This window comes from Panthera onca, chromosome A1 (assembly GCF_046562875.1).
Source record: "Panthera onca isolate mPanOnc1 chromosome A1, mPanOnc1 haplotype 2, whole genome shotgun sequence".
Lineage (NCBI taxonomy): Eukaryota > Metazoa > Chordata > Mammalia > Carnivora > Felidae > Panthera > Panthera onca.
In genome coordinates this window covers 122617745-122634060 of record NC_138339.1, presented here as the reverse complement: position 1 = coordinate 122634060, position 16316 = coordinate 122617745, and the positions used below count along the sequence as shown (strand labels likewise).

Here is a 16316-nt window from a genome sequence, read left to right as displayed (position 1 = left end):
GGCGTGAGCCTGGGAGGTCCGGGGCCAGCCAGTAGGGTTTGGAAGGTGCGGAAGTATTCTCTTTTCCAGGGTGGTAGGGCTACCTTCTGCAGCGCTCTGCACCCTTACTGGGTCCGACCTGCTTCGTTCCCAGGTTTTGGCGCCTGTCTCGGAAAAGCGCTTTCTTGCTACACGATGCCCCCGTTCGGATTCCTGCACATGAGGGTTTGGGCTTCACTGTTTGGCCAGCTTCTGCGGTCGCCCCGTGCTGTGTGCATCAGGGAGGTCCATTTTCACAGCCAGGTGAGCCAGGCTGAGTGGTCTGTCGGGGCAGGATCTCCAGATCCGGAGCAGGGATTCGCGACCTGCACTCCATTAGTATTGTCAGGGTTTTTTGAGTAGTTTAGGGGTACTAAGCTAAGCGTTTTAGATGCTTTGTCATTTAATCCTCATAGCAGTCTTGAGAGGTTGTGATTATTTCCATTTTATTGTTGAGGAGACAGTGAGCTAGGTTAAATGATTTATCTACGGATACATTTACGATATAGGTCCACAATCCCTTATGTGAACTTCTTGGGGTCAAACACATTCTTTTTTTTTTTTTTTTTTTATTAACGTTTATTCATTTTCTGGGAGACAGAGAGAGACAGAGCATGAGCGGGAAAGGGGCAGAGAGAGGGAGACACAGAATCTGAAGCAGACTCCAGGCTCTGAGCTGTCTGCACAGAGCCCGATGCGGCGCTCAAACTCACGAACTGAGAGATCATGACCTGAGCCGAAGCCGCTCAACCGACTGAGCCACCCAAGCTCCCCAGAGTCAAACACATTCTTAAGCAAAGTATGTGAATATTCCCATTAAGTGAGATGACTGAAGCCCATAAGTGAGCTGAGTTCACATTATAATTTACCTCAAAATGAGCAACGGCCATCCCTCCAAAAACAAACAAAACAAAACAAAAAAACATTTTCGGTTTTTAGAGGTTTTAGGATTTTGGAATTGCAGAGGAAGGATTGTGAACTGTCATCCTTTGGAGGAGAGAATCCGCCAAAATATGGAACTCTCACACCCTCTATATTTCAGAAAGGAGCATACAGCCTTCTGCTAATAAACAAACTACCGAATCTGTTTTACTTTGTCAAACACCCTAGCAGAGGCTTTGCTATCATAAATAACAGGGTTCAGATCTTGTTATTAATTTTCAGTCACAGCATCCTACCAATCTGGCTTTTTTTAGTTCAATTTGGATATCCATTCCTGTTCATTCCATGGGCATGTTTGTTTTGGGCTCGTTCTTTTCTGTCTTCAGGTTGCTTTTTCCGTGTCTCTAAGCCTAATGACTGCTGCTATCTTATTAAAAATTTATGGTTTTGCTCTTTGAGTAGGAATTGAGAATTGTAGGATCATACTAATCCCTACTCCTGGATGGTTGGTGGTGGTAGTGGTGGGTTGTTTTGTGCCTTCATTGTTCTCAGGTGCTTAAGCTTTTTCAGATGTTTAAAATCTCCAAATATAGTGAATACATTTAAAAACAACAACTATGATAAAGACCTGATCTCATATGTATTACATATATAATGCACATACAACATATGTTTTAGAGTGAGGCTGAGATTGGAGTAGATAAAACAGTGTTCAGTCTGCCTGATGCTCAGGGCCAAATGTCTTTGTAGGTCTGGACATAGGGCCAGAAGTGTCACAGGTCTGGACAGTCTTGAAAGGAGCACACCTCACATTCCTTTTTCTGACAGTTTGCAGAGGCAGTGTTAACATCTCAACTGAAACCACAACAAGAGAAATCAAATTTTATCATCAAGACCCCAAAGGTAATGCCCTTTTCCCTACCCTGTCCTATTAGGGTTCCTTGGAGGACTGCCCTCAGTTCTTCCCTCTGCTCTGCTTGTCTCTTCCTAATCCCTTTTAATGTCTTTTTAGACGAATCAAAAAAAAAAATTCCCTATTCTTTTTTTTTTTTTTTAACGTTTATTTATTTTTGAGACAGAGAGAGACAGAGCATGAACAGGGGAGGGGCAGAGAGAGAGGGAGACACAGAATCTGAAACAGGCTCCAGGCTCTGCACTTTCAGCACAGAGCCCGACATGGGGGTCGAACTCACGGACCGTGAGATCATGACCTGAGCCGAAGTCGGACGCTTAAACGATTGAGCCACTCAGGCGCCCCCAAAATTCCCTATTCTTGAGATATTTATGAGGATCATTCATCTGAATTCAAAGAGATTTCAACTTCAGACCTTCGATTATAGATGTTGTTTAACTCTTTGTCTTAAATGGACTTGTTTTTTGTCTTTGTTTTGGCCATGGCTCCTATTGGTTTCTAGGGCACCAGAGATATTAGTCCCCAGCAGATGGTTGTGAGGGAGAAAATTCTTGATATGGTTGTTGGCTGCTTTAAACGTCATGGAGCAAAGAGGTTAGATACTCCCGCATTTGAGCTAAAGGTAAGAAGGAAAAACTTTTGGGACTCCATTTCTTCACCTGTCTTCAGTTTTTGAAAGAACTTTTAGCCTGTGTTTTGGAGTCCTTTGAACTGTGGCATTTTTTGTTTGATCCCTGCAGGAAATGCTCACTGAGAAGTATGGAGAGGACTCTGGGCTCATCTATGATCTGAAGGATCAGGGTGGAGAGCTGTTGTCCCTGCGCTATGACCTTACTGTATCTTTCTAAGTGTTGGAGACTGACATCTGTTTCCAAACCCAGACGACTTTCTTTGACAAAAGGGACAAAAGTGCCTCTGGGCCCCCTAGGTCTGTTTGCAGCAGCCTTTACTTCTAGTTCCTCCCAGAAAGCAATTCTGCCAGCAGAGCCTGGCCTGGAGCGTTGTCATTTAACTTTATTATGTATCAGAATCTCTTGTGGAAGCCTGCAGAAATACAGATTTCTGGCCATTATCCCCAGATATTCTTAATTCTATAGCTGGAGTGGGGCTCAGCAGTGTACATTGTAAACAGGCGTCTGGGGTCATGAAGGGGCAGGTGGTTTTTGACCTCTATTTTAAAAAATATCGACATAGTTGCAAGGAAATCCAGGTTCTGAAACTTGACTATTTTGAAATGGTTGAGAATTGGTCTGAATAGGAAGTAATAGCCCATACTTGGAAGTTCTTGGGGCATTTCTGTTTCATTCAGTGGCCAGTAGGCCAGCTTCCCCTGCTTTTTACTGAACTTGCACTTTTGCTTGGAGAGATTCCTTCTTTCCTTTATATATATTGAATGTCAAGCACTGTTAGGCATTGGGAATAGTGGGAAACAAGACAGAGAAGGTCCTTGTTCTCATCCTAGTGGATGAGATCCAATTGATAATGGCCCATTCCTCTCAAATGTCTACACACTGGGCCTAAGCTTTGGATGTAGTATCCTTTCTCCTTAACTTATTTATGTGAGGTCCCTTTTGCTCGTTATCTGGCCATGAATAAGGTGAAGAAGATGAAACGTTACCATGTTGGAAAAGTGTGGCGGCGGGAGAGCCCAACCATAGTCCAAGGCCGCTACAGGGAGTTCTGCCAGTGTGTAAGTGACCTGATGGGGGCAGCATGGTTTGATAGTTTGGGAGGCTACAACCTGAGAACTGGCTACTCAGTGAAGACTTTTTTCCCCCATCTTTTTCGTTGTTGTAGGATTTTGACATTGCTGGTCAGTTTGATCCTATGATCCCTGACGCAGAGTGTTTGAAGATCATGTGTGAAATTCTTAGTGGATTGCAGCTGGGGGACTTCATCATTAAGGTGAGACCAGGGCTAAGGACTGAGGGGAAAAATCTGGATTTGGCCTGATTATGTCCTAAAACATAGGTGACCCCAGCCTTTAATCCTATAGATCTGGCATTTTCTCAGAACAGTTATTTAATTTTATGTATATCTATATAGTCATCCTATGAAATTTTTTTCTGTCATTTTTATGAGACAGGCTAGTAGGGACTGCAATTGTTTTGAGGGAAAGGGCATTGATGAGGCACTTGTGTTACTTCCACTGAGTTCCCAGGTCAATGATCGGCGGGTTTTGGATGGGATGTTTGCTGTCTGCGGTGTTCCTGAAAGCAAGTTCCATGCCATCTGCTCCTCGATAGACAAACTAGACAAGGTAACAAAAAAGACATGTTTTAATAGACCATATCCGAGTCTCTGCCCTGCCCTCAAATCTATACCCCTGTCGCTGGATTTCCTGAGCTGCCTCTGAGTTTGCTGAGTATAATGTTATGTACTCATGACATTTCCAGTTAGATAAAGAAGGATTTTGGAACTGGGCTAATATTTGGGTGTTTGCACAGATATCTTGGAAAGATGTGAGACATGAGATGGTGGCAAAGAAAGGCCTGGCTCCTGAAGTGGCTGATAGAATTGGGGACTATGTTCAATGTCATGGTAAGAACCAGGGTTTTGTGGGCTATGTGATAGAAGTGGAGTGAGGGTGATGGGTGTACAAACTTCTGCCTCTGAAACAGCTCCTTTCTGAAGATGTGTGACATCAGAACCTGGCCTGAATTTAATTTCACTTTTACTTAGTGTAACCACTTTGTGTCTTCAGATGGCAGAAGCAGAGGTGAGTCTGGTCATAAGACATCAGGATTTTTTTTTAATTTTTTTATTTTTTTTAATGTTTATTTATTTTTGAGTTTTTTTTTTTTTTTTTTTTTTTTTTTTTTTAATAAGAAAATGAAGAGGAGTAGGAGCACCTGGGTTGCTCATTCGGTTAAGTGTCTGACTCCTGATTTTGGTTCAGGTCATGATCTCATGAGTCATGGGATCGAGCCCCGAGTTGGGCTGTGCACTGACTCAGCAGAGCTTACTTGGGATTCTTTCTCTCTCCCTCTCTATCTGCCCCTCCCCAACTGGCCCACTTCTGCATGCATTTGTGAGAGCTTACTCTCTCTTTCTCTCTCAAAATAAGTAAATAAACATTAAAAAATAAAGTAAGGAGGACTGGCTGGAACAAATTAGGAATAAATTTGGATAAAACAAATCTGGGTGAATAGCACAGACCTTATTTCTCCCCATATGTCTCCCTAGGTGGGGTTTCCTTGATAGAGCAAATGTTCCAGGATCCTAGACTATCACAGAACAAGCAGGCTCTAGATGGCTTGGGGGACTTGAAGCTGCTATTTGAATACCTGACTTTATTTGGAATTGCTGAGAAGGTAAGCTGAGTTGGCAGTGGACCTTTGGCTGAGCTTTGGGGCTCTCGGGGTCCTGAGTGTTTTCTGGGACTTACTATAGCCTTGTTCCCACAGATCTCTTTTGACCTAAGCCTAGCTCGGGGCCTGGACTACTATACTGGAGTAATCTATGAAGCAGTGCTACTACAGACCCCGGCTCAGGCTCAGGAGTCCTTCAATGTGGGTAGTGTGGCTGCTGGTGGACGCTATGATAAGCTGGTGGGCATGTTTGACCCCAAGGGCCACAAGGTGCCGTGTGTGGGACTCAGTATTGGGGTAGAGCGAATCTTCTCTATTGTGGAGCAGAGGATGAAGGTAGGTGTTAGGTTGGGCTGGAGTGGGGCTAGAGACTTAAACTCATGTTTTTGGATATACAGTGGGACTGTTTTTCTGATGATTCTTTTTGTCCTTTTTTTTTTTTTTTTTTTTTTTTTAAAGTTTCTGATGCACAGGAAGTTTTGGCTTTTTTTATTAGTTTTATGTTTTTCCTCTCTCTTTAATCAGACTTTTGGTCAGAAGATACGGACTACAGAGACCCAAGTGTTTGTGGCCACACCACAGAAGAACTTTCTTCATGAACGGTTGAAGCTAATTGCAGAACTTTGGGATGCTGGGATCAAGGTATGATAAATCTGATATCCAGGTCATCTAGGTATATGTGGACATTCAGGTGGCCATTTCTACCTTATGCAAGGTGGAACTTAAGAAATTTCTGGTCTTCACTAAAGTGTCTTCTAGTAGAAGGGTTAAGTCCTTATTTCTTTGGCAATGCTTGTTCCTGGGGTTGAGTAATGTGGTTATTCCTCAGCCCCTTACTCTGTCTTCACTGTTTTCAGGCAGAGCTGCTGTATAAAAACAACCCTAAACTACTAACGCAACTGCACTACTGTGAGGACATGGGCATTCCACTGGTGGTCATTATTGGTGAGCAAGAAATGAAAGAAGGGATAATCAAGCTTCGTTCAGTGGCCAGCAGGGAGGAGGTGAGTGGGGGAAATGGAAGGAACCAAGGGTTTCTGTCTTTCTTAGATTCTTTTTTGTTTTTGTTTTTAATGTTTAATTATTTTGAGAGAGAAAGAGAGAGAGCATACTTTGCAAGTGGGTGAGCAAGGGAGGGGTAGAGAGAGAATCCCAAGGAGGCTTCACACTGTCAGCATAGAGCCCAGTGCAGAGCTCAACCTCACAGTCTGTGAGATCATGACCTGAGCCTAAATCAAGAGTCAGATGCTTAAATGACTGAGCTACTCAAGCGCCCCTAAAGATTTTATTTCTTCAGTAATCTCAGCACCCATCATGGGGCTCAAACTCAGAACTCCAAGATTAAGAGTCACATGCTCTATTCACTGAGCGAGACAGGTGCCCCAGGTGTTAGAATCTCTTGAGGGCATACATTGTCCAGTCCAGCTTGAAGCCCATACTTCTCCCTGTTGGTTGCATAAGTAGTGGGAGCAGATGCAGAGTAAAACGCATGTGGAAAAGCAGTGACTAAGAATCTAGTATCACTCTATAGTTTGTCACATGAAGGTTCTTTTATGTTACAGGTGGCTATTAAACGGGAAAATCTTGTGGCTGAAATTCAGAAGCGACTATCTGAGTCTTGACTCTTGCCTGATTGCCATCTGCTGCTCTTTCTAGAAAATGTTTCTTCTAGAACTGAGTTGCTGATGGACTTCACAACTGCTGGCCAGGATGGGTGACAAGTTCCTCTGCCTCCTCCATCCTTTCTGGGTACAGAACTGTGGAAGGCCCTGAGGACTCCTGGGCTAGTGCAAGCAGCTATTCTGCATGGGTGCAGATGGCTGGTATGTGAAAGAGACATGCTCTAACTGCAGAGGCAGAATTGAAGTGCCATTGAATGCTGCCAATAGGTACTGAGATGGTTGCTTTTAGCAAAGCTCTAGGAAAGTTGCCTAAGGCTGAGACCATTGAGACCAAAAGTCAGAATCTTAGCCTTCTACTGTGGCTTCTGAACCAGATTGTGGGGAATTTGTCCACAATCTGCCCTTGGCCTGCCCAGGGAGTTTTGGAAGACAGCAAAGAAGGGGGAACAGCAACTTTCTCTTTTGTTTGAGGACAGAGATGCTATCCTGAGGGCAAAGTAGTGCTCATACTGATATGGCATGTCTCTAGCCCATCCACATAGAGTGAGGCTGTCTGTTTAGTAATTTTGAATGTTGAATTTAATAGGTGACTTGATGCAATGGTCTAATCTTTTGAGATTTTGGAGACCATTTCCTGTGCCAGAATTACTACTCTGACTATATTCCATATTCTCCTATGGAGGTGACCTTTCTAGAAGTGATTGGATAATGTATTAAATAAAATATTAAATGAAGTAGCTTGGGTGATTTGTCATCAAGAGATTGGTTTGCATAGACCATAGAAAATGCTTGAGTGTACACTAGAGAATTCTGAGAGCTAGGAGCAACCTCCCTGGGGTGATGCTTCTGTATTCAGTGAATGGAGCAGTCACAGTTCCCGACTGCTGCCCATTAACCCCTCAACCCCCAACTCAACACATAGTGAGTCATCTGTCAGAGTTCTTCACCCTACAGAGTTGCTGATGACTGGCCTTTCCAAGTCCAATCATGTTAATTAAATTGTGCCCTATAGATTGAAAGACTGTAAGATTCCTCAGTTTAAGGAAAAATGAGTTAACCAAAGGGTGTTAGCGTTGCTTCAAAACAAGGAGAGAGTGTGCAAAAAGAATTTTGTATTTGTGCGCTGGGAAGGTTGCAACCTTTAAAAACACTGTGGTGTCAGGACCTTATCTTTAGTGCATACAGGTAAATGGGACACCTAGAACTCCTGATAACCGATTCAGCCTTAACGAAAACTTAGAAACTCTTGGCAAACGCACGCAAAATTGCTTAGATCAGAGGGCGCTGATCTGGACCGTTGCCTCGTTTGTAAAATAGACGAGTCGAACTAAATCAGCCCTTCAACGCACGTTTTGAAAGCCTGGGGAAAGAAACGTTGGTAGGCACCCTTAGTTCCGTGTTGCTTCAAACCCCACCTTGCGCATGCGTCATTTTCTTGGGGCAGAGGAGGGGCCAACAAGCTTGTTTAAGAAGCCCTCCAGTCCTTATCTCGTTTAGAACACGAGACTCTAAGCTTATTGGAGGGCAAGCCTGCTTTACGGCTCAAGGCCGCTTTTTACGTCATTTTCCGGCTTCCCATTCACTTCGCAGTGAAGATGGCGTCCGGCAGTGGGGTAGGTGTTGTGTGTGTGTGTGTGTGTGTGTGTGTGTGTGTGTGTGTGTGTGTGGAGGCTTTGGTCGGGCGGGGGGCAGAGGGTGCCTTCTCAGTGCGGAATATCCTGCAGCCGGCTGGCTTCTCGACACCTCCTTGTGGTGTAATGGCCCGGATTCAAGAGCTTCCCCGTGGGGTTCTGGTTCAGGGTTTGTGGAATCGCGGAGGTCTCTTGGGTTTGGGTCCTGAGGCTACCTTAGTCTGGTGCGGTCCGGAGAGTCTTCGCTCTCCACAGGTCCCCGGGACGCCGTGCCGCGTAGATGCGGGTCTTTCTATTTCTCTAGGGGTCGGACGTGATTAGCGACGAATCTTGAGCGCTTTTTTCTCTACAGACGAAAAACTTGGACTTTCGCCGAAAGTGGGACAAAGATGAATATGAGAAGCTTGCCGAGAAGAGACTCACGGAAGAGAGAGAAAAGAAGGATGGTGCGTGCCTGCTCCGTCAAGGGCTGTGGGTATAGTAGAGGCGAAGCCATAGCTGGGAGCCGGTGGGGAGTTGAAATGCATTGACCTTTTACCCCGTGTAACCTCTGGCAGAGCGTTGCCTCCCTGCCCCTTGAGTTCTTAATGTATAAAACGAGAGCAAGAAGAAGGACTGAAGCGGTTTTGAGGTGTTTTCCCCTCTGTTTCTTCTACTTCCTTGCTCTCCTTTTGCTTGGCTCATTTCGTACTTTCCTGAAGTACAGATAAGAGAGTGGAATCCTTAGTAGTGACAGAAAAGAAGTGGAGTATTTTGTTGCTGTGCATTCTGCTATTGAGGCTGACTTCTTTCCCTTGAAGTCACTTAAGGGGAAGAAGAACTGCCTTAGTTAAGACCTTTCCCTGTAGTCTGAGAAGAGCAAGGGTACTACTAAGGAGTGTGTGATTTTTTTTTTTTTTTTAAGCTGATGCTCAGTAGTACTGCTCCCTATGTACAGTGTTGGGAGTTGGTGCTCCTCTCCTAGATAGAGATTCCACTGTACAAAAATAAATGTCTTATTTTCTGTTTTCAAACGTATACATTCTTCTTTCATTTTAGTTTCACACCATCTTGTACACACTAACCCTTTTAGTTTTTATGTAATTTGTACAGTAGTGCCAGCCACATAACAGGTATTTCCTGAATGTTGATCTCCTTTAAAAATTTTCCCCAGCCCTGTGAAGATTCTTTTCTGTGTTAATGCTTGGGGTATCTGTCTGAAAGTGTCTTTGCTCTTTTAAAAGTTCGCTTTTTGTGAAAATTCAGAACTCCTCCTTTCAATTCAGTTAATCAATAAAAAAAACTTTGCTTTTAGACTTGTTGGCTTTAAAGTGGATAAAAGCTGTACATAGTTTAGGGATTGCTTATCATTTTTCTTGTGTCGAGATTCTGTCTAGGTGCTGCTAGAAGTGCTCCTTGTGTCCCTGGCTTTGGGTTCAAGAAAGAAATGAGAGTATACACCTGTATTTTGGGTATCATGCATTTCTTTTCCCTTCTGGTTCAAGAACTGAAGTATTGAAGAAACTTTCTCCTCTATTATACTTTAGGAAAACCAGTGCAGCCAGTCAAAAGGGAGCTCCTCCGGCATAGAGACTACAAGGTGGACCTGGAATCCAAGCTTGGGAAGACAATTGTCATTACTAAGACCACACCACAATCAGAGATGGGAGGGTGAGTGACGTTTCATCTTTCTCAGGAGCCAGGAATAGGTATAATAAACTCTGTGTTGCTTTTAGCAGGTGTTGAGGAGGTTCCCTGGCCCCAGGATAACAACCTTGTTGCCTACAATTCTACCTTTAAGTTTGTTTTTCTTTGTTCCCCCAAGGTCTCAACTAAACATAATAGTGTCTCTAGGAGGAGTCACTCGGTAGGCTTATTCATACGAGTACTGTAAGTGCTACTTAATATTTTAAAGAAGAAATGAGGAAAAGAACTACTGAAGAGATATTTAGGGGAGAGATTAGGTGGAGATAGAATGGAGCCTAGGAGCTGTTGAATTAAGGGAGTTGAGGTTCCAGACTGGCTGCAGAGGCTGTAGTTGTTATGGATTGCTTGGTTATACACCTTCCTCCTGACTACCTGCCTCCCGTGGTTAAGAAATGTCCTACAACAACTCTTTATTCTTTTGCCCACCACTACTACTTCCATGTTCACTTAGTCTTTCTAGCAGGAGGGCAAAACAGATAGCAATAAATGACATGTCTGAGTTGCTTAGAAAATCCACTAACGTCATTCCTCTTTGTATTAGTTCTCTCTTGCTTTGTAAGTTAACAAATCCAAAATTTAGCATCATGAGATAACAAATAGCTCACAATTTCTGTGTCTAAATAATCTGGGAAAGGCTTAGCGAGGTGGTTCTGGCTCAGGGTTTCACAAAGCTACAGTATAGGTATCTGGTGGGTCTGCCTTCATCTGAGGTGTAAGTGGGGCTGAATCATTTGATTGAAGGCTTTTTCACGTGGCAGTGCTTTAGAGGCCTCAGTTCTTTGCCCCATGGGCTTCTCCATAGTGCTGCTCACAATAAAGCAAGTGGCTTCCCCAGAGTAAGACATGGACAGACTAAGACAGAAGCCACTTTTTTTTTTTTTTTTAATTTTTTTAACGTTTATTTATTTTTGAGACAGAGAGAGACAGAGCATGAAGGGGGGAGGGTCAGAGAGAGAGGAAGACTCAGAATCTGAAACAGGTTCAAGGCTCTGAGCGGTCAGCACAGAGCCCAATGCGGGACTCGAACTCACAGACCGCGAGATCATGACCTGAGCCAAAGTCGGACGCTTAACCGACTAAGCCACCCAGGCGCCCCAAGCCACTTTTTTTTTTTAATAACCTTATTTTGTAAGTGACATAGCATCACTTTTCACATTCTTTTAGTCACAGACTAACCCTAGTACAAATTGGGAGGGGACTACACAGGGTAGGAATACCAGGAATTTTGGCGTCATGGAGGTTGGCTACCATATTCTTCCAAGAGATAAAGCTTTATGAAAATCAGACGTGCCTTCTTGTAAAAAGAAAATTTACCTAAAAAATAGGAGTTTCTTGGCTGAAACATTAAGATCCTTATAGCTAGTGAGGCTCCTGGGTGGCTCAGTTGGTTAAGCGTCCGACTTCGGCTCAGGTCATGATCTCACAGTCCGTGAGTTCAAGCCCCGCGTCGGGCTCTGTGCTGACAGCTCAGAGCCTGGAGCCTGTTTCAGATTCTGTGTCTCCCTCTCTCTCTGCCCCTCCCCTGTTCGTGCTCTGTCTCTCTGTCTCAAAAATAAATAAACGTTAAAAAAAAAAAATTAAAAAAAAAAAAGATCCTTATAGCTAGATTTGACCACAAGTGCTCTTTATTCTGTTTGCTAGGTATTACTGCAATGTCTGTGACTGTGTTGTGAAGGACTCCATCAACTTCCTGGATCACATTAATGGAAAGAAACGTAAGGCTTGGAGGTAGTTTATGCTTAGGGCTGGGTTTGGGGAAAGGGTAGTTTCTGTTGGATCTTTTTTAATGCCTGAGAAATACTCCAATTGCTTCGGTACAGGGTATCCTTTACTTCATTATCTAATGTTTCTGGAGGCCCTGGATGAGACACTGTTTCAAGCTTTCAACAAGAAGACCATGGTCTTTTCCATGGCCTAGCTGTCCCCACTGGTATGCATTTGCTCAGTAAAGCCAGTTGAACACCACTTGGATCTTGCTATCTGTAGCTGCTGCTTCTGGGAACAAGTAAAGCCAACGGAGTTTTTTTCCAGCCATAATTATTTTTGCTTTGTATTTTATGAGAAGTTTTTTTTTTTTTAATATAATGTCAAGAAAAGACTTTTTGAGGGACTGGGGATGTACTGACATTACCTTTTTCACTGTTGATCCCACCCAGATCAGCGAAATCTGGGCATGTCTATGCGTGTGGAACGTTCCACCTTGGATCAGGTGAAGAAACGTTTTGAAGTCAACAAGAAGAAGATGGAAGAGAAACAGAAGGATTATGATTTTGAGGAAAGGATGAAGGAGCTCAGAGAAGAAGTAAGGCTCTGCTGTTCTTCCATCTTTTATCCCCTAGCTTTGAGTTTTATGTTATGAATCATGGGGAAGCCTTCTTCCTCATTCCACTCCCACCCCCAGAGGATAATTGTATCCTGAATTTCTCTATATTGGGGGAAACCTTTACTGCCTTTGTTTGGGACTCTCATGATCTTAAGAATATGGCTGTAAACCTATTCTTTTTTCGTGGACTCTCTGGGCCTACTTACTTTTTTTCTTACTGCAGGAGGGATTAAATACACCTAGTCCCCAAGAGGCATGTGGAACCAGCCTGACTGGGTCAGAATTCTGTTTCCTTCACTTACTGGCTATGACTCTTGGGCAAGTTATAGAACTTCTCCATGTCTCAGTTTCCCCATATTAGAGATCTTAATATATAATCTACACAAAGCACATACACCAATTCCTGGCATGTGCTGTGTGCCCCAGGATGATAGGTACTATTATGTGGTTTTGCTTCCATAACCTTTTTTAAGAACCAGAGATAACCTGGAATGTAGGACTGAGAAGTGCTCTTCACAGGCTAAAATTTCTCTTTGTTGTTTCTTAAAATCTTTAGTGTGGCTTTTCTTCTGTTCTTAAAATTTTATTTGTCTTTAACTGCTTTCTCCTAAAGATAGAAAGGAATCTTGACCTCACTTGTCTCTTTCAATCTTTGGCTCAGGAGTCTGAACTGATTCTGAGTGATTTCCCCCCTAGGAGGAAAAGGCCAAAGCCTACAAGAAAGAGAAACAGAAGGAGAAGAAAAGGAGGGCTGAGGAGGACTTGACATTTGAGGAGGATGATGAGATGGCAGCTGTGATGGGCTTCTCTGGCTTTGGTTCCACCAAGAAGAGTTACTGAGGCTTTCTATGCTTGGCCCTTTGCTAACTTTGTGTGTGAGGGGGGTCATTTTTTTCCGGGGTACTTGGGAAAGTCCTTAAGAGTGGCAATGGGGAGGGCTCGAGGGTGGGTGTTTGTGGTTTCCCTCTACTTTGGGAAAGAGCACAGGATGCAGAGGAAATGCTGTGGCATTTCCTTCAGCCTCAGTATGTCACTGGAGTCACAGGACCTCTGCCTGAGTTCCCAATAAAAACCTCTTCTGAGGCTGCTTTCCCTAAACTCCCCCTGCATCTTTCCCTCTTCATCTGTCCAACCTCTTACCTGAGCATACTACATTGATCCTGTGTTCTCCCTTTGTTTTAATTTTGACTCTTGGCTTAGCCTGCAGCAGAAAGGTTCTCTGGGTCCCCAGTTTCCAGTTGCTAGCATATTTTTGACCAGCCTTCTATCCCCCTCAACCCCCTCTGGTTTTCTGCCACCTGTGCATGCATGTGTATTTCTGCCTGGGTCTGGTATGTGCGGGCGTGTGTGCATGAATTTGTCACATAGGGGGAGCCTGAGCTAGAACCTCAGAGCATTGCTGCCTTGGGGCCTGATGTTCTTGGCTCCTTCAGTGCATGTAACAGGAAATTAAATGGGACGAGTGTTTGGTGTGGTTTTTGTCTGGTGAGTTTTTTAACCTTTGTTCTTCATATGTAGACTGTTGAGCGTTTCCTGTTTGTTTCATTTTATTGAGGATTACTCTTTTTTTTCTTCCTTGTGAGCAGGCTCTTGGAAGAACCTGTTTGATGCAAAAAAGAAAAAGGAAAAAAAACTTCATATGGGAGCCCTTGGGTCTCAGAGACTGTTCAACATGTATAATAAATGGCATTGACTGGGCCTATTCACATTTGGTGGGAACATTCCATATTCTTCCCTGTGTATTGTTTTTTTCTTCATACACTGAGTATTTACATATAGAGCTTATTCTTTCTTCTCCCTTCATTTGAGTCCTGTCACTTTTTTTTCCCTAGGTTCCTTCAGCACGAGTTGTATTTTCCTCTGATGGGATGTGTATCCGGAGGAGACTGAACAAAACTTTTTCTCTAATTTTAGCCTCCTTTGGTCTCTTTTTTGGAACAGCAGAGTTGAGGGTTGAACTTAGTGTGTTCCTTATTATCTGCAGTTAGACTAAGCACAGGGTTACTGGGTTTTGGCACTGTTGACATTTTCGGTTGGCTAATTCTTTGTTCTGGAGGCTGTCTTGTGCATTTTAAGATGTTTAGCAATATCCCTAGCCTCTGCTTGTAGTGCACCTCCTCCCCAAGTAGGACAGCTAAGATTGTGTCCCCAGGATATGGTGAAATCCCTAATCCCAGCCCCATTCAGAACCACTGAGAAACTGCCTTCCCTACTTTGGTGTAACTTGAGCATTAGATCACACAGATTGCTGAACTAAAAAAAAAAAAAAAAAAAAAAGCTTTGAAAATCCCTGGATTGGGTACTGTGCATCCCAGGGATACATAAGAAAAAAAATCAGTCCCTTAAATAAACCAACAATAGTTACACAAACTTCTGTATCCTGAAAAGAGGACTCTATGTGGGTTAACAAGGCTGCCACCATATATGCCTTGTTTACGTTCTCTGCCTCATGTAGCCCCCTTGAAGCATCTGAGTCACCTTTGGATCCCTTAAAGTACTATACTCTTTCCTTTGGACTTTTGTACGTAATTCCCTTGCTGTCAGGCATAACTTGACTAATTTGTTTCTGACGCTGAATCTTGCCACTGGGAGCATTATGAATGTTATCTACTGGCTCAAGGCCTGGTTCAAAGTATCTTCTACAATATTTGTTGGCCAATTGCAGGCAGATTAGTGGGTTCTTTGCTTAACAGTATTGTGTGCTCTACAGGTCCTTCAAGTCAGACTCTAGTAGATAGGGCTGTTTTGCTCACCTTTTTAAGGCAGGCTGGAGAAAATATCAGCGAGCTGAGTTCCTTCCATGATTCAGTACTCTTTAGGAAATCATCTAATTCACCTTGTCTTCACAGGATTTCCCTCCCTCTTTGGTACAGTGGAATCTTAACTCGAGTCACCCCTACTAAAAAAGCAATTCTGAATTCCAGGTTCTCTAAATTCTCTTGGGACTAACAAGTGGTTTGAGTCTCTAAGGGGTATGTCTAGGTAATGAGTGTATGAAGGGATTCAAGGCGGTGACTTGAAAAGGTGGAGGGTGGGGTTGGGGAAAGGAGGTGGGGTGGGGTGAGGAGGTGGGATGGAAATTTAGGAGCCCAGAGCAATCCCAGATAACTCAGAAATCTGGAAGAGAAACTTACTTGATGTTTGTGGTCTTTCTAAAATCCATGGAAATTTTGCATTTTGGTTGAGGAATATGCCTGTGACTTGCCTACATGTGTTCATTTATTCAGTGATTACTGAGATGCTGACCATGTTCTAGGCCCTGGTATTGTTTTCTGGAGCAAGGCGTCAAGGCTCAGCTGTCATGGAATTTACATTCTGGTGGAATTGCCTTTTAAAGTACCTAGGGGACAAAAGATTGGATGGTTTCAGATCATTCTGTGGCTTCAGGCACCCCCTGGGACTTGAGCCTCTCCCATAGTCCCCCCTCCAAAGTCTTAAATGTGGAGACTTTAGCATTTCTACTCATGGCTATCCTAAAAACATACCTGTGTATGTGTACATATACTTCTAAGGGTATTTACTGCAGGTTTATTTAACAGTGAAACATTTAAAATAAAACATACATTTATTCTTGAATATAGTGCAGCCATTACTATATATATGAATTAGATCTGTGTACTAACAAGAAAGATCAACAAGACCTACTGTTAAGTAAAAGCACAAAAACAATACCAAACTGATTTCCACAAACTTCTGACCCCCTTCATAAAATTATATTCTGTGTCCAGTTAAATATATCGATTGAGAAAAAGGTCTGGAAGATGCATAATGAAATTATAACTGGTTAACTGGAGAAAGTAGGAATCACGGGAAGAGAAAGGTTAGCTGTTTAACAGTACACATGAAAGGAATAGAATATTCATGTGGGTTTAAAATAATTTTTAAAAATAGTAACAAAATAATTATAATACCTATTATGACACTTGGGAG

General features: G+C 43.2%; 2 protein-coding genes across 3 annotated transcripts; both read left to right on the top strand.

The window, feature by feature from the left end:
• The first annotated feature begins 20 nt into the window (after positions 1-20).
• Positions 21-7483, top strand: HARS2 (histidyl-tRNA synthetase 2, mitochondrial). Of its 2 annotated transcripts, none has more exons than XM_060635928.1 (13): positions 21-282; positions 1729-1803; positions 2316-2435; positions 2554-2649; positions 3378-3503; positions 3611-3718; positions 3975-4073; positions 4261-4354; positions 5000-5127; positions 5221-5460; positions 5650-5766; positions 5982-6128; positions 6687-7483. In XM_060635928.1, exons 1-13 carry the CDS (start codon positions 175-177, stop codon positions 6744-6746), a joined length of 1518 nt encoding a protein of 505 aa, XP_060491911.1. In that variant the 5' UTR covers positions 21-174; the 3' UTR covers positions 6747-7483. The 2 variants fall into 2 exon arrangements, with proteins under 2 accessions (XP_060491911.1, XP_060491912.1); XM_060635929.2 differs by having other exon boundaries at positions 171-282; positions 1651-1803.
• A 754-nt stretch (positions 7484-8237) lies between these two features.
• Positions 8238-14094, top strand: ZMAT2 (zinc finger matrin-type 2). Its single transcript, XM_060635931.2, has 6 exons — positions 8238-8359; positions 8730-8823; positions 9904-10027; positions 11705-11778; positions 12220-12365; positions 13083-14094. Exons 1-6 carry the CDS (start codon positions 8342-8344, stop codon positions 13224-13226), a joined length of 600 nt encoding a protein of 199 aa, XP_060491914.1. The 5' UTR covers positions 8238-8341; the 3' UTR covers positions 13227-14094.
• The last annotated feature ends 2222 nt before the right edge of the window (positions 14095-16316 follow it).